The sequence below is a fragment of the Chlorocebus sabaeus genome, chromosome 12, assembly GCF_047675955.1.
Source record: "Chlorocebus sabaeus isolate Y175 chromosome 12, mChlSab1.0.hap1, whole genome shotgun sequence".
NCBI lineage: Eukaryota > Metazoa > Chordata > Mammalia > Primates > Cercopithecidae > Chlorocebus > Chlorocebus sabaeus.
Genome location: NC_132915.1, coordinates 19,731,587 through 19,758,378, shown reverse-complemented (window position 1 = coordinate 19,758,378; position 26,792 = coordinate 19,731,587). Strand labels below are relative to the sequence as shown.

Here is a 26,792-nt window from a genome sequence, read left to right as displayed (position 1 = left end):
AAATGGTCAGAAAATGGACAAACCCCCAGCGCTGCCAGATGCATCACTACATGCAACAATCCAGAATAGCAGGAAGGGGGGCAAAGAAAGGGAAATAAGGAAAGAAAGAAAGAATATATGAGCTTTCCTATAGAAACTCTGCCTTGACTGCACATTAAAGAACTAAATAATTTTGTTAAGTATCTTGCCTCTCCAGTGAGACTGCAAGTCCCCATAAGCAAAGTACACGTCTTACACTTCCTCTGGCTCGAAGAGAAATGAAAAAATACTTAGTGGGATTTTAAAAATTATTTAAGTAGATATGAAGTGTGTGGATTAATAAAAAACATAAAGAACAAGTAAAAAGGGTGTACAGTCAAGAAGCGGAAATCAAATAGGTGGTTATCAGAGTTAAAAGTTTAAAAGATCCATAATAGTAGTGGTATCATGTGAACAGCTCTCTGATTAAATACGGACTCATTAATTCCATAGTATTTACTGAGCCCAACTGTGGGTCAGGCCCTTTGCTAGGTCCTGGGGACACAGCAGTAACTTTAGCTGGCTGAAGTGGTGGAAAGACAGCTGGAGTAGCCACAGGTAACTCCATTTACTCTTTTGCACAAGAAAATTAAATACATGTGTCCTAGGTGCCAAAGGTGTTTATGGAGTCAAGTATATGAGCTGCCTTTAGGGAATTAAGCCTAATTCTGGGCTGGGCTTAATCCAATCCCATACACTTACAAATTGAGTTATTTGGGGCATGTATTTTAAACATTTTTCATCTGTAGAATTAGAACACTACTACCTACCTCACATTTTGAAGCACATTAAATAAAAAAGGCCCAGAAGTGGTTGGCTAAAGTTATTTCTCTCCCTTTTTCTTCTGTCCCTTTGCCTTTTTCGTTATTCGACTGTCTGCCTCCTTCCTTACCCTACAAACACCCTCAAGTCAAGAGAACAAGACACTTCGACTGTTAGAGAAAAGTGAAGACTCCTTTATCTCAGCAGTGACAGAAATCCACGAACCCCTTCAGAAGGGCCCCTAGTTTCATCTACATTCTGATGCCTTAAATCCGACCAGAGGCCAGCTGCTGCTCCCAAGAAACCACTGCTGCACCTGATCATGGGAACCCAAGTCTCATTCTTGGATCATAGCTTCTTCTATGTCTTCAAACAATAAGCAATTTCTTCTCAAATATTGTGCACTTTCCCCAAACAGATACACATTTCTCTTGACCTAGCACTTTCCAGGAAGAATTCAACAACCATTTAGTAGACACTGACTATGTTGATGTTACTGTCCCAAAAGTTTTGCAACTATATATTGCCATTAACGCTCCCACTAACCATACAAAGTGAATACTATTATCTCCTCACATTTCCTACAAGGAAGGCATAGCATAGAGAGTTTAAATAAATTGCTGAATATCTCATGGCCAAAATCCTATTGAAGTATAATTTCTGGTATCTTCTCTATAAAAGGTAGCCTACTGATTTCATATTGCCTCTGGTGGCAGAGAGTCAGTTATTTCCAAGAGGCCACTACTTCGGGCCGCTTGTGAGGAGAGCAGACTCTCAGGCCCAACCCAGATCCGCTGAAATATAAAGAGACATTTTAACGAGAGCCTCATATGACTTTTACACATATTCAAGTTCGATAAGAACTACTCTAGAACACAAAATCACTGTTCTCAACCTCACATTCAGTTAGGAAGACCCAAAGCTGTCACTGGAGTATATGGCACTTCTATGCATATTAGAATAATGTACCCACCTCTCCACTTTCTGTATATACAGTCTAGCAAAAAGAGAGTGCTGTCAAGAGAAAAAGGCACCCCTTCCTCTGGGCCACCATTCTCCTCCATGGCTGGCAAAAAACTGCACAACACTGATGCAGGCCACCCACAAAGCATATGGTATTGATTATTTTATGCCAAGGATCAAGGTCAACTAAAAGACAAGTGAATCTGGAAGTATTTTAATCCCTAACTTTAGTGAGGTACGTTGACTGCAGTGTTCCATTAATACGATCAAACAGCTATACAATCTCATCCTGTTGCAATCCACCAGCTGCCTGGTAGTAAAATGGCTTAAAGACGGTCAAGAGACCAAAGACTAGGCTAGTGCTTTTGAGAATGCATACACAATCACCTAATTAGATGAACTCTTTCCACAGAAGCACTGTCTTTAAGGAATTTTCACCACCTCACAGAGAGGCCAATGTCGACAACACGCAGTACAGTCTTCTTTTTAGTTCAAAACCGTTATACTTTTTTTTTTTTTTTTAAACCACAAAGGAAGTGTGCACATTGACAGAAGCAGATAACCTACCAGACAATCTAATACTACTGCTCATCTCATCGGGGATATCACATTTCTTGATATATGCCAGTCCTCTCTGTTACATTTCAGTTTTAACAAATAACACAAGACAGTAAAAAAAAACAAAAACAAAAAAAAACTGCATATACATCTTACAAAGTGGTAGCAATAACTTAAAGGTATCTTCTTAAATTCACTTTAAGAAACATAAAATCAGGAAAATAAAGGTAGTAAAAGCATAAATTTATATGGGAATAGCCAAAATGAGTAACTGCAGCTATTAATGAAGAGCTTTTTTTTCCTCTCTTGAAAGGAAAAGCATAATATAACACGAAATGACATAAAAAGTCACTTTTTAAAGTGCATTTATTGCTGATATTCATGTTTGGATATACACGCTTGTACTAATGAAAATCATGAGTAGGTTAACAACATACTATTTAAAAACATAATTGCATAGCAGGTTTAAGTAATTTAGGGTAAAGTAATATAATAGAGAATAAGACTACAATTTCTGAGAAGCAACAAGAGTTTTAAGTTTTGATACATGTTATTAAAATGAAGGAAACTATTGCTTCACTAAATATTAAGTAAGCACTACCCTAATTTTCTACAATAGCAAAAACTAAGTGCACCACTGAGATGACTTCTCCAGTGGCGTAAAAATGAGAAGGAAATGCCCCAGCATTTCTCACACCCTCCCTCGACCTCCATTCAGGCATTCACTTTCCTTGGCTCCAACAAATATATTCTGCCTCTCTAATTGAAAATAGATGCATTGTTTTAAAATTAACAAGGGAAAACAATACATTATTTGGTTTAAAAGAACAAGAAAAGTACTCATCTGATGCTTTGCCAGGAGTTAACCAAGAACAGCCAAATGACCAGCTTCACAACTTCCTACTAAAATGCGTTAAACTATGCCACGTGTGTTTTATATGGTGGCTGTCAATTCCTGGTCATTCTGCGCAGGTTAGCCTAAGCAGCTGAGAGCAGTTTAGAGGCAGACTGCTAACACAGAGTTCTCTCATGTGTTTGGACTGATCAGTAATGTTCCTTAGAGTGCTTTTTTTTTTTTTTTTTAAATCAGCCATATCAGTTTCTCTTGACTACAACATAGGAGGTACTTAGCAAACATTTGTCGAATGACTAAAGAACATCATCTCCATTTAACAATGGACAACACTTTCAACTTTTCCAGACTATGTAATTCTCAAAACACATTATGAAACAGGCATTAGAATCACCACTATTTTACAGATACGAAAACTGGAATTCAGAGACGTTAATTTTCTTAATACCACGCAATGGTTTTGTTGTAGAGTATGTTTCAAACCAAGTCGTGTGTGACTCCAGTAGTTGTGTTCTTGTGTGTATACCACAAAGTACACAAAACCCATCACAGTCAACAAACGTTCACTCATTAATTCATCCAACAGAGTAGAACCATATGTCAAATACTGAACTAGGTTTAAGTAATTAAGGCCCAATCTCTGCCCTCAAGTATTAATTCTCTTCCTTTCATCCAATTTTAAACGATGTGGATTAGCTAAAGATGAACTGAGCTGTGGATGTGGAAGCTGTGAATGAACTGAAGACAAGCTGAGCTAGGTTACTTTGAGATGAGATGAATAACAATGCAGATAAGCCACCAAGCATAAGCTGGGGGAACATTATGCAAAGACAGTCATTGCATGTGTACAATTTACAGATAACGCTGGACTTCCATCAATTTTATTCCTAGATATATATACAATGTAGTGTCCAAAGGTCACTGCTGGCATTCATGAGTGTGTGTACACACGTGTGTATGTGGATACATATGTTTACAGTTGCACCTGTGCTTAATGCCCCTACTCTTACCACAGTGAGCTGCTTCCCATTATCAGCATTAGGCACAAACGAATAACAATTTTACATACCAGGATTAAAATACTATAGCAAATAAAACGGCAAAATCAGTTTTCATTACCTTCTAATGTAATTTTAGCACTCACACTGAGCCACACGAATTGGTCTACTTCCAATAGCTTGAGATCACAAAATACAAAAAAAGAAAACCCAGGTAAGCCTTTTCAATCTAAATGCTACAGATGGTGTAGATAGGAAACTTGAAGGGATTCTGATGCAAAATCTGGTGCTGTAGAGCCACGCTGGCCCAAAAAGTGATTAGTGGAAGGGGAATTTGTAGAACTCCATTGCACTCAGTGTCCAGATCCAACTCTTGTTAGAGGAAGTATTTAAAGTGAGAAAGAACATCACTGAATAATAATGAAGCCACCATCACCCTTCATAAATAAGGACACTGATCTAAGAAAGAAAACCATATTATCAAACTAGGAGAAATAAAAGTCCTTTTACTGAGCTATGCAGCTAACACAGTCTGGATAAGGAAATAAACTGAGGCCTCAAGAAAAAGGAAGATGTTTGCATTAGAGAGAACAATGAATACATTTGGATTAACCCTAGGAAATCTACCTGCCAGTAAAAAAAAAAGCTCTTCCTTAAAAGTACACAGGAATAAATTCAGCTCTTGTGCAATCACAAAGAAGGAAAACAATGCTGAATGACTTCTACTGCTGCCCAATATTAAAACATTGCAAGGCTTAGTCATTAATAGAGCACATTAATAGAGTAGTGGCACAAAGATATACAAAATAGACCAATGGAACAGAATGGAGAGTCCAGAAACAAACTCATACATATACATTCACTTGATTTGTGACAAAGGTGACACCGTATTGCCGTGGGTAAAGGTTGGTCATTTCAATAAATGAATTGGGTTAGATATCCAGATAAAAAACACAAAAACTTGACCTTTACCTCATACCATACTCTATAATCCACCTGAAATGGATTTTAGATCTGAATGTAAAATGTAGAATGTAAAACAATAAAGAACTTAGAAGAAAATCCAGCGAATTATCTACATGACCTTAAGTAGGCAAAGATTACTTTAAAAGGACACAAAAAAGTAATTATTAGAAGAGGAAAAAATTATAAACTGGGCAATCTTACCATTGAGAACTTTCACTTAAAGAACCATTAAGAAAATAAAAAGCTACAAAACAGACATTTGTAATCCATTTACTCAACAAAGATGTATGTCCTTAATATAAAAGAAACTCCTACAAAACAATGATGAGAAATCAGACAAGCCAATGGAAAAAGGGTAAAAAATTAATTTTATAAGAGATAACCAAATAGTCAACATATTAAAAAATAGTGCTCAGGACACTTAGTTATCAAAGAAATGCAAATTCAAACAACAATGTGATACCACTATCCAGTCATCAGAATAGCTAAATTAAAAAGACTACTGGGTGAGGTGGTACACCCCTGTAATCCCAGCTGTGGTGGGAGGACTGCTTGAGTCCAGGAGTTCTCGACCAGCCTGGGCAACATAGCTGACACCCAGTCTCAAAAACAAACCAAAACTAGTAATACCAGCCATGAGAATATCTAAAACAAAAAGAATAATATCAAATGCTGTTGTCAAGGATGTGGAGCAACTAGAACTCTCACAGTTTGTGGGAATGTAAACTGGTACAATCACCCTGGAAAACTCTTTGGCAGTATCTACGTACTAAAACTGATTATATGCATACTTTCTGACTCAGGAATTCCAAATGCTAGATACATACTCCAAAGAAATGCATACTTATGTTCACCAAAGACAGCTACAGGAATGTTTATATTTGCAGTATTTTTATCAGCCAGAAATGCCCAAATTTATAATAGGATATAATTACATATATATATATATATAAATTATAGTATATTTATAAAATGAAATGTCATACAACTGTACTGTCCAGTACAGTATCTGCTGGTCACATGTAAATTTAAATGTAAATTAATAAGATTAAATAAAAGTAAAAATTCAGTTCCTCAGTTATACTAGGCACATTTCACATCTCAATAGTCACATGTAGCTAGTGGCTACTGTATTGGACAGAAGAGACAGAAAGCATTTTAATCACCATAGAAAGTTCTGTGAGGCATTGCTATTACATAGCAACGAGAATAAAGGAATTACAAGTTAACAAAGTGGGTGAATTCCACAAACACAATATTGAGTAAAATAAACCAGAGACAAAGGAATATATATTTCGTATGCCTCTATTCATACCAAGATCAAACACTAACAAAACTAATCTATGTTACTAGAAGTCAGGATAGTGGTCATCCTTCGGAACTGGGGAGTATTGACTGGAAGGGAGCGTGAAGAGTCTTCTGAGGTTATGGTTATATTGATCCAGATCAAAAAATCTAGATACACATGTATTGACAATGGAAAAACACACGAGACTCAATACTGATGATGTGTGCAACTCTTCTGTATTTTTCTGAAATCTTTTTATCATCAAAAAATTTTAAAAAATCAGTCTCAGTCTACTGCTGAAGTCTTCTTTTGTTTCAGAGTCCTCCTCTGATGAAAATGAACTTAGATGTACATCCTAGATAGGCAATATGGCATGCTTTGGGATTAGGGATTAACTTTAGCCAAGAAAACAAATAATTTTAAAAATCTCATATTCATCTGCTATTTTTACATGGCCATCATGGGTATAAAATGAATGAAGAACTGCAAAGATAAAGGAGGAGAAGAAAATGTGGCTAGGAAGTATCTGCAAGATACTAAAAGAGAAAAGAAATTATTGAAAGGGATTTTGAAAGTTGATATAGTTACCAGAGACTCCACGGTGATTCAACTCCCAAGAGTCCTGGAGAGAAGGGAGAAAGCAGTAAACCAATCTTAGAAAAAGAGGTGGCTGACTCATCAAATTGGCCATGAAAAGTCCATAGATTCCTTTAGACTACTAAAAAGCCAAGAGGCCGGGCGCAGTGGCTCACCCCTGTAATCCCAGCACTTTGGGAGGCTGAGGCGGGCGGATCACCTGAAGTCGGGAGCTCGAGATCAGCCTGACCAACATGGAGAAACCCCGTCTCTACCAAAAATACAAAAATTAGACAGGCGTGGTGGCACATGCCTGTAATCCCAGCTACTTGGGAGGCTGAGGCAGGAGAATCGCTTGAACCCAGGAGGTGGAGGTTGCAGTGAGCCAGGATCACGCCATTGCACTCCAGCCTGCACAACAAGAGCGAAATTCCGTCTCCAAAAACAAAAAAAAGATGAGAAAACTCTCAAAGATACACAGAAGCAGGAGTAGAAAGTTTCCCTATGAAAAAGCACAGGCTGTTTTGGTACCCTGTGGCCAACAATCCAATTAAAATCACTGTCACCCACAAAAACCTTCATCTGATATTGAATGTTGAAACACTGAAAAAAAAAATCTGATATTGAACTTTTGAACACTTAAAAAAAAAAATCAACGTAGATGTAATCATTGCAATCACGCAATCACATATGGGATTTAGATACAAAGAAAAAATCTCTATTGGGCTGGAAACCATTGTCAAAGCAAATCTGTTGTTTATTGTCTTTTTAAAAATTTTTCATAGGTGCTACAGAAGGGACAAAGTTCAAGAAAGGCAGAAGCTTCAAAATATAAGAAAATAATTTTAATAACAGCTTCATCTCTTTTTTAGAGATTTAGAATTAGAAAATCAACATGAAGAAAAACAGTGTTGAGAAGAATTTTAGAGGTTGTCTACTACATTCCTAGCTTTATTTTAGCAAAAGTGCTTTAAAGAAATTCACATGTTAAAAATACATTCTATTTTGAACACAGTCAGAAAAGGAGATTTCTGTACCTCTTTTGGTATCCCATTTCAATGACTGTCACTCTGAAGTGACTCTGAGGTTTTCCTTAAATACCTCCTAAATCTGGTCACATTGTTTTTTTGTTTTATTCTTTAAAAAGATGGAAGGTTAGTAGTATTCATTCTCTACGCAATGACAATTCCTTTTATAACTTCCAAACTTTCAAAAATCATTTATGAGACATTTTCACATACATTATCTATTTAACCCTTAAAATAATCCTATTATTATTTGTCCCATTCTACAGATGGAGAAATTCAAGGCTTAGAGAGTTAAAACAACTGAGGCTGAGGGGGAAATGGAATAATCCCAAGGTTATTATATTCAATCCTTAGGGTCAAATTCAGCTAGCTACTTCGTATATAACTAAGTCACTAACCCCTTTACTTCTTTCCACTCCAGAGTATTTATTTTAGCAAAGACTTAGCAAATGCTAAGTAAAATCAGAGGGCTTGCTTCTATGAAGAATTCATGTGCCATTTGATTTTTCAAGCTCTGTATTTTCGCAGTGAAGATCTGTAATTTGTGCCACCATCATTCCCCTTCTTCCACCAACTGTACCGGTATTTCCCTCAGGGACTGTCAATCATATTGTTGAGCCTTCCCCTGTTTAAAGAGTTAGCACAGAATCCAGGCTGCTCCAAATCGGCACTTTTTCCCAGAAATCTGAATCTTGGGTGGGTGACAGAAGATTGGAAATGGTCAGAATTCATCCATTTCACAGATGAGTTCCCTGAGCCTGCCCTAGTTTCTAAGAGCCCATCCTTCAGCTTCTACTCCTTTCTCCCAGTGAGTCCATTTTCAGATAAATTCATTTTCTACTTAAGTTAGCCAGTGTTGGTTTCTGTTGCTTGCAAGCAGAGAACCTTAACTGATATAGCTCTTCAGAGGGGTAGATAAGAATATGTATTTATTAATTCTGCCTCTATTATGTATCTATTACATAGACGGGAAATATTAAAATGAAATCAGCCTATTGGCATTTTGTAAGCTAAGAAAATTCACTCATGTTGAACAAAGTACTAATGTTTTATTACTTGATCAAGGGCAACAATAAGTTGGCAAGTTCTCCAGAATCTTGGCTACATTTTTCTTCAGAAAAATGAAAAATGGCTTCTGGGACATTGGATTATTCAAGAAGTACAGAAAATTCAGAAAGTGCCAAATGTGTTTAACGAGGTACTTTCCTGTGACAAGTTCTTTCTCAGAATTGCTCAAGAGAGGACAAAAGGCACTGTAGCAATACATCGTCTCATATCCCCTCCATGCTAGGCGAAAGGGAAACACAGGTGTCAGGCCTCAAAACGCCTGGCTATTTAGTCAGAGACAGCTGCAGCTGAGGTGCTAAACGAGCCCTGGTTATCAGGACTTTCAAGTCTAAAAGGAAAAACTGGTTTATGAAAAAAAAGGTGCAACTGTTCACTCAACATTCACCGAAGGTGAGGCTGAGTTCTCCTGGACAACTGTCTTAAAATTCACTACATGAAGAAGCATTGTATCAGATTCTTTTCTCTTCCCAGGACTGGCAAAGGGAGCAATGGCCTATCAATACTTTCAAATTGCCACAATACCACCCTTATTTCACAGTTCACAGAGATTATAAGCCAACTATCAAAGGATACTATGATCCGCTATCTGGAGTAATTCAGTCAATAAACAAAAGCTTCTACAACATGTCTGGCATGTTATGGAGGAGATAAAGAATTATAAAGGAAGAAGCTTGCTTACTGTAAGATAATTTTCAATCTGATTGAGAAAATAAGGTAAACAAATGTGAAATAACTAATAACAGGCAACACAGGAAGCATCCCAACTGCCAGGTGCAGACAGTAAAAAATCAGGGATTCCAAACCCTGCGATCCACTCCCTCAGCTGTAACTCAAAACAGTTCCTTAGCCATATAAACACAGGCACTTTATGTCCTTCCTTTTTAATTAAGAGCTGATTTCAATACCAAAGCAAACATTCATCAGAAAAGCACATCGGTATAAAGAGGGTGGAAGGCGGTTGTGGGGAAGAAGAAAAATAACTATTGGGTACTAGACTTAGTACCTGGGTAACAAAATATTCTGTACAACAAACCCCCGTGACCCAAGTTTACCTATTTAACAAACCTGCACATGTGCCCCTGAACCTAAAGTAAAAGTTTTCAAATAATAAACTTTAAAAAAAAAAAAAAAAAAGGAAGCCATAAAATCACAGGGATAAAAATTCTTTTGGAAACTAAGAAATGACAGTTATCTCACAGTCAAATGCCCTGCACCTAATGGAGCCTTAAATATGGCTTTTGATTTGACTGAGTGACAAATACTTAATCCCTTTTTATCACTAGTTATCAATATTTGTGTTCAGGGAAAATGCAAAATAATATTTAGGAATAAAAAAGCCCTAGTTCACAGACTACTCAGAAGTCCTAAGACGTATGTCTTCTCTCACCTGGGCTGAGTCCAAGCAGCTCACCTATAAACAGTACTTGTTTGGCAAAAAAAAAAAAAAAAAAAAAAGCACAAGAACAGGACAACCAATACACACTCGGGGAAGAATTCATATTTCTTTTGGTAAAGTGTGCAATTACAAGCTCCTTACTAATTCTGCAATCTGTTGACAAAGGGCATGCAATGTCACACCATTTTGTCCAGAGACTGTGGATTGGACTCCCCCTGACCACAGCACCTTCCGGCCAGCTACCCAGGCAGGACTATCGGTTCAAGCAATAACAAGGAAGCAGCAGCAAACGAAACCTCAGTTACTCTGGGGTGGCATTCCTGAATTCAGAACCAATTTCACAGCAAACAAAACTGAACACTTCCCCAGTTCAGAAGAGCTCATATAACGTATAGGCCATGTTTTGCTTTATAAAATACAGGAGCTCAAAAGCCAAGTACAAAGTTATGCTGGACAATGTTAGAAAGTATCTTCATTTATGCTACTATAGATTATGGCCAACGTGATGGTGGGTGCAGAGAAGCTTTACTAAAAAAATCAAATGGTTGTTTTAAAGCCAAATTTCCAAAATAGTTATTTATTTTATATCTTTAGCGTCACAATAATATAAATCAGAATGTGATACCTCCATGTAACTGTTAATCAAATATACACCAAATTCCTTAGACTATTTATAAATTATAATATGCCTTTGTAACCAGAAATTTCTACAGAAAATTCTAACCAAAACATAAAATATTATTATTAAGATAATAAACACAGAAAATAAAAGCCAAATTTAGCCCAGATGCAAAATCGTTCATGAAACATCCTAAACCATTTTCTAGTCCTCCCCTATAAGAATTCCACTCAAGCTAAATTGGCAGATATCTACATCACATGCAAAGCCCTTCTGATCATTTACTATAGCCATTCCTTCTCCCCAATGTGCCCCTCCCTCAGATCTGCCCTTCTTCTTTTCTGGATTGTAAATTTCTGTCCAGCCCTGATGGAACTTTTCTGCATCCCTGACAGTATACAGCATTTACTCCCTTATGCATACAGATGTCAAGAGTTATTTGTTGATTTGAATAATCATTTCGACAACTTTGGGGCAGACGAGGAGACTCTCAATTGTTAAGCTCACAAATAATTTTTTTTTTTTTTTGAGATGGAGTCTTGCTCTGTTGCCCAGGCTGCAGTGTAGTGGCATGATCTCAGCTCACTGCAACCTCTGCCTCCAGGGTTCAAGCAATTCTCCTGCCTCAGCCTCCCAAGCAGCTGGGATTACAGGCATGTGCCAAAACGCCTGGCTAATTTTTGTGCTTTTAGTAGAGATAGGGTTACCATATTAGCCAGGCTGGTCTCAAACTCCTGACCTCAGGTGATCCGCCCGCCTTAGCCTCCAAAAGTGCTAGGATTACAGGCGTGAGTCACCATACCTGGCCACAAATAATTTACCTATTCAAAAAGAAGTATTTTTTGAGCACCTACTATGTACAAGATATAACGCCAGGGGCAATGAAGAATGCAAAGATGGAACTGATGAAGACTGACTTTCAAGGAGCTCAGAATCTAGTGATGAAAATAAGATCAACACCCAAGTCACCATAATCAACACAAGCTAGGCAATTACAAACACTTCACTATGGATATGCTAAAGAAGGGTAGGATTACTTAGCACTATGAGGGGTTGGCAGGTGATTACAGAACTCTAGGAAGAAGAGGTCGCTATGCTGAACAGGAAGGAGTAGACATGATGTCCTTAACAAGCATAAACAAAGGCAAGGAGTGGGCAGAGTTCAGAAAGTTAATGGGTGAAGCAAGGGGAGAGTGACACTTTAGAACATGTATATGATATAGAGAAAAAGAAACAAACGTGGAAGTCATTTGTATCATGAATGAAAGGGGGTTAAACATGGGGAATTGGGAAGTCATCACACACTAAAGTCATGATATGTAGGAGGATTTATGAGGATAATTATGGTATCTGAGGAAAACTCATATATTGTAACTTTTTATGATGTCAATTTATAACTGAATAGTATTCAACACAGTAATGTCTACTCAATTAGAACTGACATGAGGCCAGGCGCGGTGGCTCATGCCTGCAATCCCAACACTTTGGGAGGCCGAGGCGGGCAGATCACGAGGTCAAGAGATCAAGACCATCCTGGTCAACATGGTGAAACCCCGTTTCTACAAAAAATACAAAAATTAGCTGGGTGTGGTGGTGCACGCCTGCAGTCCCAGCTACTTGGGAAGCTGAGGCAGGAGAATCACCTGAACCTGAGAGGCAGAGGTTGCAGTGAGCTGAGATCGCGCCACTGCACTCCAGCCTGATGACAAAGCAAGACTCCGTCTCCAAAAAAAAAAAAAATTTGACATGAAAAGTTCAAATAACACACAGTGTTAAATATTCTTCAATGTGTTACGTGAATAAGGCATAAATTCCACCCCATCTTTAACATCTACATGACTGTATAATAAATGATCTTCATATGAAAATCTACCAACAGGGCAAGGTCCTGAAGGAATCTTCTGGAACATCTAAGAAATAAGATTTTGGGGGATAAAATTCAGGGAGATTATATTTTAGTGTGTAAACTGGCACTATGGTGTGTGTATATAAAAAACAATAGCACACATATGGTAAGTCAGGCAGAATTCATCAGATCATCGTATTACCAACTGACTGTAAACTGGAAAACTCGCTGATATTAAAAAAATAAACAACAAACAAAATACACACAATTACAACTACAAGGAAACAAGCATGCTAACGATTTCAAAAACCACTGAGATTTTCTTGGGGCAGGGAGAACCCTGATTCTCTCAAATTCAGACTACTTAGATGTATCCATGCTGGCTCAATTACCATGTTCCTGGGCTCAAAAACTTGCCCAGTTCTTTTTCACTCTTGAAAATAAAAGCAGGAGGAATTATTTGTGGTAGGTCTCTTTGCTATTTGTGGAAAGATTCCTGTTGCCACTGGAAAATCAGGTATGAAAGTATCAGTTAGGTAAGAAACCAGTGTTAATTTCAAGGAACCATCTACGAAAAACAAATGACTGATTTTCAGATGATTTGGTATTTTATTATAGAAGCCTTTGGATGGTAACAGAGGCAAAGGTATACAGAATTGCCTTATTTTAGCTGTGGGTTCATTTTGTGAGTTAAATCTATGAGTCCCACTGGACATCCCAACTTCTTGCTATTGCCTACTTATCTGGTACATGGAAACATCCTTCACAGTAGATTTATCAGAAGTACTGAGAGAATGAAAATTTCTTATTGAAGGCTCTAAAATAATTACAGGTATAAATGCAGGGTTTTATCAACAAAAGGCAAGGCTTACTTACAGGATCAGCATACCTAAAATCCCTGAGGAGCAAAGACTGCACCTATGGGGGATGTATTGATTAACAGGAAGGCAACGAAGACTTCTGAAGACAACAAAGACATTTCTAACAAATTCCAAATAGATATCCCTTCCCTCGGGCTGGGGGCCTCAGCACAGTCAGTCATACCCTGGGTGCAGGTCCGGGTCCTGCCTACAAGCTTTATGCAGGACAACTGCAGCATAAATTCAAACATGGGCAACCCTCAGATATACCAATCTTGTTTGGTATTACATCTCTTTAATATTTAGAGGATGAGCAATTATAGCATTTATTTTCATGTTGGGGAGAAGGGGGATGGTATTTTACTTCAACCAAGAAATAATGCTAGAGGATACTGGAAGTGTGCTTATTTTCTAAAAAGCTAAACTTTGAGGGGTTTTTCCCCCAATCCTTTTTCAAGTGGTTTTAGAAGTTTCTGTTACTTTAACACAATGGCAGGGAAATGTGTTGGAAAGGTTATTGGAAGTGATCGATGGGCCTATTTTGAAATCAAATGAAGCCTGTGGTACTACTGAAAGAAAATCACAAAATTCAAAATTAAACCAGACTGAATGGTTTTAAGTTGTTTTCATTCTTTTTTCAATTTGTTAAAAAGCAAGGCCACCACCACCTCTTTGAAATCCCTGACTTTGGCCAATTTATGATACTTAACAAACTGTCTCCTTAACACAATGTGCTTCCCCAAATTTTAAACTTGAAAATATTTATTGCTGAACATCCAAATATGCCTTTCATTGATATCACTAAAAATAAAAATCTGTTTTTTATAGGTGTAACTCTAGAGGTTTAAGAAAAAGACATTTATCAAAAACTTATTATCTATTAGAAGTCTCATTTATGATGGGATGGAAAATGTTATTTCCAAATCCCCCTATGCACTCCAGACATGTGAAGACGCTACTCGTGTTGTCACACTATTGTGAACACCTGGACCATTCAGCCGACTGCTCCGATGAAGAGTCGCACCTACCTTATTGTGCTCATACTTGTACGGGATCTTGAGTGTGTCCATGGCTCTGATCATGGCCTGCATGGCCGTGAAGATGTTCTGATACACCAGCTTGGTGAAGCCCCTTTTATCTTCATCAGAGTATCCTGACCCATGGATGATTCTCATCTGCTTGATAAACGTACTCTTGCCACTCTCTCCTGTCCCTGAAAGAGGAACAATAGCAGCTCATCAGACCACAGCGCCATCTCAGTCTCTCAGATAACTAAACCAAATACCATGCCTTGGATTTAGCATCCCCAGATGGCCTGCTGAGAGGAGCAATTCTAGAATTGGAAACGCTACCTATGGTGAACATTCAGCAAAATTAGAGGGAGAGAGTATATTTCAAAGGCAGATCACCTCCAACAACAACAACAAAAAACCCAAACCTGTCATCTCTTTGGAAACCACTCAGCACTGAATTTTGATAGTCATTTGTAACCATGTATCTTGCAAGAAACAATGACAACAGCATCTTTTGAACGTGGTAAAACCTGATAAAGCTCTATTCCCTGGAGAATATGTGAAACGCTTCCAGGACACTGGGTTGATTAGCCAGGATTTGAATCTGGAAATGACAGTGCACTTACACAAAAGGTATTCAGACAGAGATAAGAAAAAAAAGGTCTAAAAATTTCGAGACACATTCCCTATTTTGTTTTATTTTTTTTAGACACAGGGTCTTGCTCTGTAACGCAGGCTGGAACGCAGTGGTGTGATCATAGCTTACTGCAGCCTTGAACTCCTAAGATAAAGAAATTGCATCTCAGTCTCTTGATCCTCCCACCTCAGCCTCCCAAGTAGATGGAACTACAAGCATGCACTACCATGCCCAGCTAATTTTTTTTTTTTTTTTTTTTTTTTAATTTCTGTAGAGACAGGTTCTCACTACGTTGACTGGGCTGCCTGTGAACTCCTAGCCTCAAGGGGTGCACCAGCCTTGCCTCCCAACACCCAGCCCATTTTCTCCAATATTAAAATGAGGCATAAGAACACAGTATCCTGGTAAGGCAAGAAGAAGAATCATTTTTCTAGATACCACATATCCCCTGAGTTTATTTCTGGTAGGGGGCTGGTTGACTGAGTTATTCCAAGAAATCACCTAATTTAGGAAAGCAACGGTGGTTCTTCTTCCCTCTCCCCATTCTTGACTAGTAACATTATATAGAAATTTATTGTGATTAGCTTTTTTTCCTTCTGTGCTATCTCTTTTTTCACATCTTCAATATTACTTTTCTGTTACCATAAGCCTGAAGGTAATCCCTAACAGAGCTATGCATGTCGCTGGGAAGAAGACAAGACAGAAAAATGGAATCACTTCACAAAATGACAGCATATTTCTTCTACAATGAATCCAAATCTAAAAACTTCATTTTTCTAAATGTAAGTGGTCATTTTCATGTGTCCTTTCTCAGGGCCTGTTTCTCACTCCCTCTCAAATTTCCTTGAGATCTCCAAAACAGTAACTGTCTTTATCTTACCCCAAAAATACGAAGAAAATAAAAGTGCCAATTTGGATATTAAAGACGGAATAACAGAATGAAACACAGAATGGCCATTATCACCAGGGTCCTTAATGCCATTTCCTCACTACAAAGCTGAGAAAAACAAAGAAAGAAAGGGAAGGAAAGGAAGAGAAAGAGAAAGGAAGGAAAGAAGGAAGAGAGAGAAGGAAGGAAGGAAGGAGGGAGAAAAAAATAAAAGCTAGTAATACCCCATCTGTCCTAAACTCACTTTGTTTTTCTGATGGTTGGATTTCATTACTATCTTTATAAACAATCACAAAGTTTCAATTAAGTATTACAGTTTTCATAGAAGCCTCTGAAATGACTGCAGATGTCTTGGTAAATACATGGCCCTCACACAGTTACAATGAAAGGTATTTCCAGCCATAGAGTCCTGCAGTGGCTGATTCCTTTATAATAATTTCCCTATGACTTTTAGTAAAGTGATCTGGAACTCGTAGAAATATAAATTAACAGCTGTAATGTGAATGCGATCACCCCAATTTAACAGGATTAATTCAGAAAGTTTAAAATGAGTATTTTATAATTCCAACCATGAATAGTGGACAAAAGCATAAAGTGGCTGAAACCTACCATCTCTCTAGTAGAAATGAAGCTACAAAATTGTTTCTCATTATCAACCAATGATTTGCAGAAACTAGTATATTTACTCTCCCATAGATTGCTTCTTTATTATCATGATCCCACAGCCAAAGGCTTGCTCTGAGGGCCTAAGTGTAAACAACCATTAATTCACAATAAAAACAGAAGAAATCCTGATTTGTGAGGTTAATATCAGGCAACAGGACCCTTTTTCTCCTGGTCACCTGCATATACTTGTAACTACCCTACCCCCACAAAAAAAGAGAAAGTATCACATGAAGTATAAGCACACTGGTATGTGTTTAATTGAAATCACTTTGGGCAAGAGCAGTCAACATTTGGCACTTCTTTGGATCTAGTCACCAAGTCCCTGGGCACTGTGCACACACTGAATATCACACTAATGTAGACTCCAAGTAGGGGCCAAACATGTGACTGATAAGTGAATTAGGAGAAATTAAAAGAAAAGAAAAAACAATCAAACAATCAACCCTAAGATATCTTCCTGTTGCCAGAAATACACCCAGGGATCCTTTCTCCACCATCTCATCTTGCTGGGTACCCCCAGGAGGCTGACCAATAGGGATTTCAACAGCTTTGTTATACTCTGCCTTCTGCTTGGGTTTAGCCAATAGGAAACCAGAGAGCAGGAGAAAAAGGAAAGGGCATTTATTCTCCTAGCTTCCGCTCTGCAGTAAGCACAGGTGTGCTATGTTGACTTCAAGAGGTTCCAGCTCCTGCTGGGTGGCCCTCTCCATACCGCTGCTCTCTCTGGGTTCCACCAGCTGCTGCCTTGTCCAGCTATTGCTTGGCCCCAGGTAACTGCACCAGCTCATACAAGTTACTTACACCTACTCCACTCCTCAATCCCCACACTGGAGTGTGCCATCCGCTTCCTTCTGGAACTCTGACTAGTACAAATACCAATCAGATGAAGGACAAGGAATACAAGGGAATGGAGGCCATCCTCTCTTTCTCCTCTGTCCTGTTCTCTATAAATCTTTTATTTACAAAGTGTTTTCTATTCAGTAACTCATTCTTATGACACACTTCTGGAAGCCAATCACGATAAAGAAACAGGACTGGGCATGATTTTCACAACGATCCTAAATCCAGGATAATTCACTTCTATTGCCCACAATTTAAAAATATCTCATCCGGGCTTTGACTAAGCCCATTTTTTTCTCCCTTTAAGCTAATTTCCAATTTCTGAATATTATTTCAATTAAAGGAACCCATTTTGAATCTCGGTGCCATCTTCCAATTGACCAGCCCTAAGTTCCAGGTAAATTTCACTCAAGAACTTAACGTTCACACTTTGATTTTATTATACAAATGTTGTGAATTCAAAGTGAAGGCAAACCTTCGCGTAAGAAAAATCTGCATGATGCACATATTGTAGGTAGAGTAATACAAGTAGGAAATTAAGGTATTATTTGGCACTAGAACAGAATTCAGGCAAAAAGCACAGTTACACATTGATATCCACGAGGGACTGGTTCCAGGATTCCCCTCTTTGGACACCAAAACCCAAGGGTGCTCAAGTCCCTGATATAAAATGGTATAATATTTGCATATAACCTATACACATCCCTCATATACTTTAAAATATCTCTAAATTGTAATACCTAATACAATGTAAATGCTATGTAAATAGCTGTCACACTGTATTGTCATTTGTATTATTTTTACTGTTGTATTGTTTTTATGGTTTTTATACAATATTTTCTATCCAATATTGGTTGAATCCATGGATATGGAACCCACAAATAGGGAAGGCCAAATGCATATGGACTAAAACATCAACAAAGAAAAAAATCTCAGCTTCTTTGTTCTATACAGTTCTATGACAGATAAATGAATTATTCTTAACAAATGTGTAAGCCAAATTTCATGTGTCATTCTCCTATTTTTATAGAATTATACAATACTCTGAGTTTGAAATGGACATTTTAACAATCTAGTCCTGATTAGTATGAAAAATTTTGGTATAATAAAAAAACAGCTGTTCCCAAATTACATAAAATTATGTTGTTTCCTAAGGCCACATGAAAAGGAAAAGTATAAGAGACTTCACAATTCTCTATCTCTGAATGAAAAAAAGCAGACTTTTCTACTAGTAGATTATTTCAAGAATGCAGTGATGACTAATGTCTTTCCACAGAATAGAGCAATGAAAAGCACAAATAACTCTGACCAATCTAAAGAAATATGACTCTGTTTCCAAGACCACTGGTACTATAAAATCTAGCGACAAGTCCTTACATAAAAAGTCTGGAGGAGGGATAAGGATCTCATTTTTGCTAGTTTAAATATATCCCCAATCAAGTTATTTAATAACTTTAACAAGCAAATGAACACACACAAGGGTGTGAGTCCCAGGAAAAATCCTGCTCTTTCTTTCAATGGTCTATATAAATATGACTTGAAAATATCCCCATAAAAGTTATTTGTACCTTCAGGCAAGTACTCTGCCTTTCCTTATCCCAGCTCATCTAAATACCCAGAAATGAGATTACCCAGAAATAAGACTATTTAAGAACCATGCTATGAAAAAGGCCACTTCATCCAGTGTGCATAATTGGCTGTAAGGAATACTAATTTTTCTTCCCTACTTGCCAGATCAGGATAAAGCACAGACAGCAATCCCCAGTTCATTTCACATCTCCTTCCATCAGAACGAACATCAAACACAAACTCAATATACTGTGATACACTGTATCACTTTGTAAGCTGTTAGAATACATCACATTAGGGCCAGGTACCATGGCTCACGCCTGTAATCCCAGCACTTTGGGAGGCCGAGATGGGCGGATCACGAGGTCAGGAGATCAAGACCATCCTGGCTAACACGGTGAAACTCTGTCTCTACTAAAAATACAAAAACCAGCTGGGTGTGGTGGCGGGCGCCTGTAGTCCCAGCTACATGGGAGGTTGAGGCAGGAGAATGGCGTGAACCCGGGAGGCAGAGCTTGCAGTGAGTGGAGATTGAGCCACTGCACTCCAGCCTGGGCGACAGAGCAAGACTCCGTCTCAAAAAAAAAAAAAGAATACATCACATTAGGCACACACCCTCTCACACAATCTGATGCTTCCACTTTAGGCCTTTTTTTTATCCCCCCCCACCCCCCGCCAAGATCTTTTCAGCACAATAGGATTCCCACATACAAGTTCTGCCACATATCTGTATTTACTCTATGTGTCTGATTCACATAAACCATATGTAATTAACACTGATTATTTTGCCTATTTGCATGATGTAGTCTGCAAATGTAATCAAAAATCACCATCTTAAATCCAATTACATGTTACCTTCTTAACGGTAATAAATTAGCATTTATTGTTGAAAGCACGGACTCATTGGTTCTTTCTCTCACTTGAACTGGCTTCAAGCTTGGGCTATTATGTTCACAAAAGAGCTGCCAAGGCCAAACCACATATGCAGAAGCATTGCTCAATGCTTAAAACATGTCAGTTATTACTGCCACTGCTCTGAAGGATGCTGGTGCCCATTTCCATACAAGGGCCCTGAAAACTTAATCACTGAATACTACCAGGAACTTCAAGGGTCTACATGGTTTATCATCTTTATTCTGAAGAAAAAAAAAAGGGGGTGGGGGCAGAAAACACACCTTACCAGGGCCTCTCACAGACTGAGGGAAGCCTGTAGCACTTCTACTTTTTTTTTCCAAGGGCCTCTGTTATGCCAGAACAGTTACCAAAATGGTGGCATTTAAAGTTATACAATGAATGTATTTATTTCACACTGCCAGGGCCTTTCATGACTGTATCTGGATATACTGTCAAACTATCAGAAGTCTAATCTGAAAACCTTAATGAATGGGAAGCTCAGGACAAATGCCCCCGCCCCACTCTCTTAACTGGCCAGTACCCAGATAAACAACAGCCAAGAACAAAACCCAAGACTCACAGAGCTGAATTACAGAGTAACTGTACTTCAGGTCCACTGGTTTAAGCTAACATTTTGAAACATGAAATCTCAGCACCACCTCATCTGAACTTGGGCTACTTTCACATACACTCGGATAAAGCAGAACTAGAAATTTCAAGGAGAAATTTTCTACCAATAAGCACACCATCAATCCACATCTGCAAAGATAAAAGTATTCAATATCTCTGATGGCCAGTGATGATGAGCATTTTTTCATGTGTCTGTTGGCTGTATGAATGTCTTCTAATGAGATACCATCTCACACCAGTTAGAATGGCGATCATTCAAAAGTCAGGAAACAACAGGTGCTGGAGAGGATGTGGAGAAATAGGAACACTTTTACACTGTTGGTGGGATTGTAAACTAGTTCAACCATTATGGAAAACAGTATGGCGATTCCTCAAGGATCTAGAACTAGATGTACCATATGACCCAGCCATCCCATTACTGGGTATATACCCAAAGGATTATAAATTATGCTGCTATAAAGACACATGCACACGTATGTTTATTGCAGCACTATTCACAATAGCAAAGACTTGGAATCAACCCAAATGTCCATCAGTGACAGATTGGATTAAGAAAATGTGGCACATATACACCATGGAATACTATGCAACCATAAAAAAGGATGAGTTTGTGTCCTTTGTAGGGACATGGATGCAGCTGGAAACCATCATTGTTAGCAAACTATCACAAGAACAGAAAACCAAACACCGCATGTTCTCACTCATAGGCGGGAACTGAACAATGAGATCACTTGGACTCGGGAAGGGGAACATCACACACCGGGGCCTATCATGGGGAGGGGGGAGGGGGGAGGGATTGCATTGGGAGTTATACCTGATGTAAATGACGAGTTGATGGGTGCAGCACACCAACATGGCACAAGTATGCATATGTAGCAAACCTGCACGTTGTGCACATGTACCCTACAACTTAAAGTTTAATAATAATAAATAAATTTAAAAAAAAAAAAGTATTCAATATCACTGAGTCAAAACTCAATCCATGTGTTGTCCACATTCCAGGCTATATCTACTTTAAAATATGTGTATTCTGTTTTCTGCACATTTTCCTCAACTTAGATTAAAAACCTGCATTTGAAACACAGCAGCTCTAAGACTAAAGTCGCCATAACTTCCCATCTTTTAAAGACTGTCTGTTGAGGGCAAGAGTTGAATACAGTTAACCATTTGTCCCCAGCATGGTCTTGCAGAAGATCCGAGACAATTTTTAAAATGTAACACAGAACAGAACTGAATTTACTATAACCAACTACAAGTGGAAACTGGACATTAATTTAGTAGTAACCAGGACTATTAATAATAACTAATCCAGTTAAGTTGTTTCAAAGGAAAAGATAGGCAAAATACATTGAAAATTCATTTACTGAATGTATTAGAAGGTCATGTAGTCCTGGACTTCTCAATGTGGTAAAATCCTCCCAGAAGAGTCACCTGATCATCCAAGGTTACTCAAAGGTACGAGAGCATTTTCTTGGAATGCCCGTAGTAAACATTTGTGTATTAAAAACTAACATCACTTGATTGCAGAACTTCCTGAATATACTAAAAAACATAAATTTGTACATTTAAAATGGTAAATTTTAGGCCCGGCGCAGTAGCTCACGCCTGTAATCCCAGCACTTTGGGAGGCTGAGGTGGGCGGATCACTTGAGGTCAGGAGTTCAAGACCAGCCTGGCACACATGGTGAAACCCCGTCTCTACTAAAAATACAAAAATTAGCCAGACGTGGTGAGGCGCCTATAATCTCAGCTACTCGGGAGGTTGAGGCAGGAGAATCGCTTGAACCAGGGAGGTGGACGTTGCAGTGAGCTGAGATTGCACCACTGCACTTCATCCTGGGCAAGAGTGAGACTCTGTCTCTAATAAATAAAAATAAAATGGTAAATTATGGTATATACATAGCTCAAGTTTTAAATTTTTTAAAACTAGCATCAGTATAATTTGGAGAACAGGAAGTTTACATGAATTTTCACGCTAAAACTTGTTCAGCAAGTTACTTTGAGCCAATCTGCTCAACTTATTCCCATTCTTTCCCCCTAAGAGTACACGTTCACTTGCTCTGCCTCTGGATGTATCTTGGACAAAAGGTTTGAGAAGCCCTGAACCCACTGATTTTATAGAGGGAACTGACTCATTCACAGATTCTGCTGGTTGACAGCTAATGAGGGAGAAGATAAGACTGGAACCTACCAAGGTCTCTTATCTGTCCAGAGCTCCTGATCTTGTGTCCTCATACACTAAACATTTTTCCTATTAATAAAACTTACAAATATTTGTTGTAGAATATTATTTTAAAATTTGAACATTTTGATGTATTTCTTTCCAGTCTTTTTTTTTTTCTCTAGGTAAATGTACTTATTCCTGTTCTAGTTCTAAAATAAAACTGCAACAGGCTGGGCGTGGTGGCTCATGCCTATAATCCCAGCACTGTGAGACGCCGAGGCAGGTGGAACATTTGAGGTCAGGTGTTCAAGACCAGCCTGGGCAACATGGTGAAACCCTGTCTTTACTAAAAATACAAAAAAAAATTAGCCCGGTGTGGTGATGTGCGCCTGTAGTCTCTTTGGGAGGTTGAGGTGGGAGAATCGCTTGAACCCAAGCAGCGAAAGCTGCAGTAAGCAGTCACTGCACTCCAACCCGGGTGACAAAGCAAGACCCTGTTACAAAAAAACAATTTTTTTTAAACCTGCAACAGTACTTTGTTATTTTTCACTTAACATACTGTGACAATTATTCTCTGATACTAATTATTCTTCAGAAATGGTTAATAATTATCTGGAAAAAAAAATCATAAAGATGAGTGATAATTTAAAAATTACCCCGTCATAACACATTTTGAGCGTTTCTAACTTTTTGCTTTTGTGAATAATGCTCTGATAAACATCCCTAAACAAAAATCTCTGCCTCAACCTCTACTTCCTTAGGAGAGTATCATAGAAATGTATTAGCCCAAGGATGTAATCTTTGTGAAGGATCTGGCAGTCCTGTAACTGTACCAGCTGACACAAGCACAGACCCATCCCCCATCCCACTTTTGAAAATACTGTATTTTTTAACTCCTACAAATCTGAGAGACAGAACTAAATTTAACTTACATCTTTACTTTTGAGAAGAAACATGCGTCATACTTTTCTTGTTCATTTTTGTGTCTTCTATGAACTTGCCCTTTTCATTTCAGGACTTGCTGTTTTTCCTATTCGTTTTTTAAAACAATGTAGTTTTTAAACACAAAATTAATGCTCATTTACAAATATTTCCCCAATTTGTCATTTTATTTTCATTGTTGACAAAACTGATGCATAAATTTGCACTATGAAAGAAATGATTACAGTCATTCATCTAAGCTTTCCTTTAGTGATTTCTTTCATTTATGTCTTAAAAAGGGCTCAAACATATATATTTTATTCTAGCTTTCAAGGTTTTACCTTTTACAATTAACAAAATAAACACACATATTTTGATGTGTGGTATGCAGTGATTTTTTTTTTACTAAAAAACTTTTTCTCAAAGTCATTACATACTTTAAGGTCACATGGTCTCAGGAGTGTCTGGCCTCAACAGGAATTTTTTTTCATATCCTCTAATGTGCTTCTAAATGGTGATCAAAAAAAATATATGAAGCATATTGAGTATCCCAAAGCAGCAGTCCCAACCCCCAGAGCCACAGACCAGCACCGGTCACCAGCCTGTTAGGAACCGGGTCGCAGAGCAAGTGAGCGGCAGGAAAGTGAGCACTACTGCCTGAGCTATGCCTCCTGTGCATTAGATTCTCATAGGAGCACAAACCCTACTGTGAACTGTGCGTGCGAAGGATCTAGGTTACACGTTCCTTATGAGAATTTAATGCCTGATGATTTGAGGTGGTACAGTTTCATTCCAAAACCAACCCCCGAGCCCGACCCCCATCCCTAGAAAAATTGCCCACAAAACTGGTCTCTGGTACCAAAATGATAGGGGACCACTGTCCTACAAGCATCTCAATGACATTCATTCTGTTCCCTCCTTCTCTTCCTTACACAACCAGCAGGTTCGCATTTCCATCCCTAAGCATTAGATTTTTGCTCACTGCCAATTTATTTAAAAAACTCTGGCTGGGCGCGGTGGCTCACGCCTGTAATCCCAGCACTTGGGGAGACTGGGGCAGGCAGATCATGAGGTCAGGAGATCGAGACCATCCTGGCTAACACAGTGAAACCCCGTCGTTTCTACTAAAAATACAAAAAGTTAGCCAGGCATGGTGGCAGGCACCTGTGGGCCCAGCTACTCAGGAGGCTGAGGCAGGAGAATGGCGTGAGCCCAGGAGGCAGAGTGTGCAGTGAGCTGAGATCGCGCTACTGCACTCCAGCCTGGGTGACAGAGCGAGACTCCAACACGTACACACAAAAAAAGAACTCTCAAGAACAGTAGTGAAAATATCCCAGGATGTTAAATACTCTCTTCCACTTTATACATCTATTCCTACTTACATGTTACGCATACGCTACCTACTCCAGTTCCTCCTCTTAATAGCCCTGTGGACTTGGGTAAATTACCTGTCCTCTCTAAGCCTGTTTCCTTGTCTGCAAATACCACCACCTAGTTCACAGCTCTGCTCTGAGTTTTCAATTAGTTAATCCAAGTAAAGCAGTGCCTGGTAAGAAATAGATAATAAATGTTAGCTATAATTTACAATGCAAGGTCAAGTGCAAAAATGAGAGAATAGTCTGATAAAAGGCTATAGGGCAGGGTTGGGTGGGGGGACAACAAAACCTCAGTAGTCAAGAGAAATAATATTTTAATGCAATATTTTTAAAAGTCAAAATTAATACCCCAAATCCACAAAGAACAAAATAAAGACAGGATCATTAACAGTACTGTGTTGCACCATATCGGCACCTGAGAAGCTGCCTTTGGTTTTGATCCAGTGGCAAGAGCTTTTATTCACCTTACCTAGTCTCAGCCCTGACTCAAATTCTCCATTCTCAAAATAACTGAGATAACCATCACCAGCATTTCAGTTAATTCAGTGTTTGGAGATTTTTTAGCTTGTTTATTCTTAATTTTATTGGATATAGACTGCATATCAGACATTCTTCCAGTATCAAAGATATAGGACAGACACAGTCATTACTGTCACAAAGGTAATACGCAAGTGTGAGCAGATGATTCACTGATAGATGAATAATAAAGTATCTAATGGAGATGGCTGCTATGCATTAAAGAATTAAACGACAATGAAATACAGAGTGACCTGACGGCTGCTTTGAGAGACCCTCTTAAGAAGGTACATTAAAGCTAATGTTCAAGAACCAGCAACAAGAAAATTAGAAGGAAACAGCATTTCAAGCAGTTAACCAGCTGATCTGGAGGCTGAGGTGGGAACATATTTAGCTGGCATGTTGCAGGTACAACAAGAGGGTCAGTGTGGTTGTGGTGTAACAGCTGGATGGCAAAGAGGTAGGAGGCAAGGTGGGAGCACAGGCTACAGAAGCAACAGCCAAGTCACCTGGAGCATTATATTTCACGAAACAAGTTGGATTTTATTCTAAGTGCACTGGACAGCTTTGGAAAGTATGAACCAGGGAAGTAACAGGCCTTGATTTATGCTAAGTAAAGAATGGATGACTGTTAAGAACAAGTTAATAGGGTATTCCAACAAACCAAACAAACAAAAATAATCCTAAAAAAAGTGTGTGTGGGGCTGACAAGGGGAGGGATAGTTTGGAGATGGATGAAGTGAAAAAGGGAGGCGACGGCATAGGGAGAACTCGTTGATTTCTGGCTTGATGGATGGAGCCACTAGCTTCTTAGAGAAGCCTGAGGAGGAAAGGGGTTTGCAAAGAGAGGACGTTAAGTTTGAAATGTGTATTCATCC

The 26,792-nt window shown here is 38.6% G+C and overlaps 1 protein-coding gene across 1 annotated transcript in view; it reads right to left on the bottom strand.

The window, feature by feature from the left end:
• Positions 1 to 26,792, bottom strand: part of GNAQ (G protein subunit alpha q) — a 323,471-nt gene that overhangs the window by 190,778 nt on the left and 105,901 nt on the right. Inside the window, exon 2 of the mRNA XM_007969549.3 lies at positions 14,828 to 15,012. Coding sequence (XP_007967740.1) covers positions 14,828 to 15,012 — 185 coding nt within the window. The remainder of the gene's footprint in view (positions 1 to 14,827; positions 15,013 to 26,792) is intronic.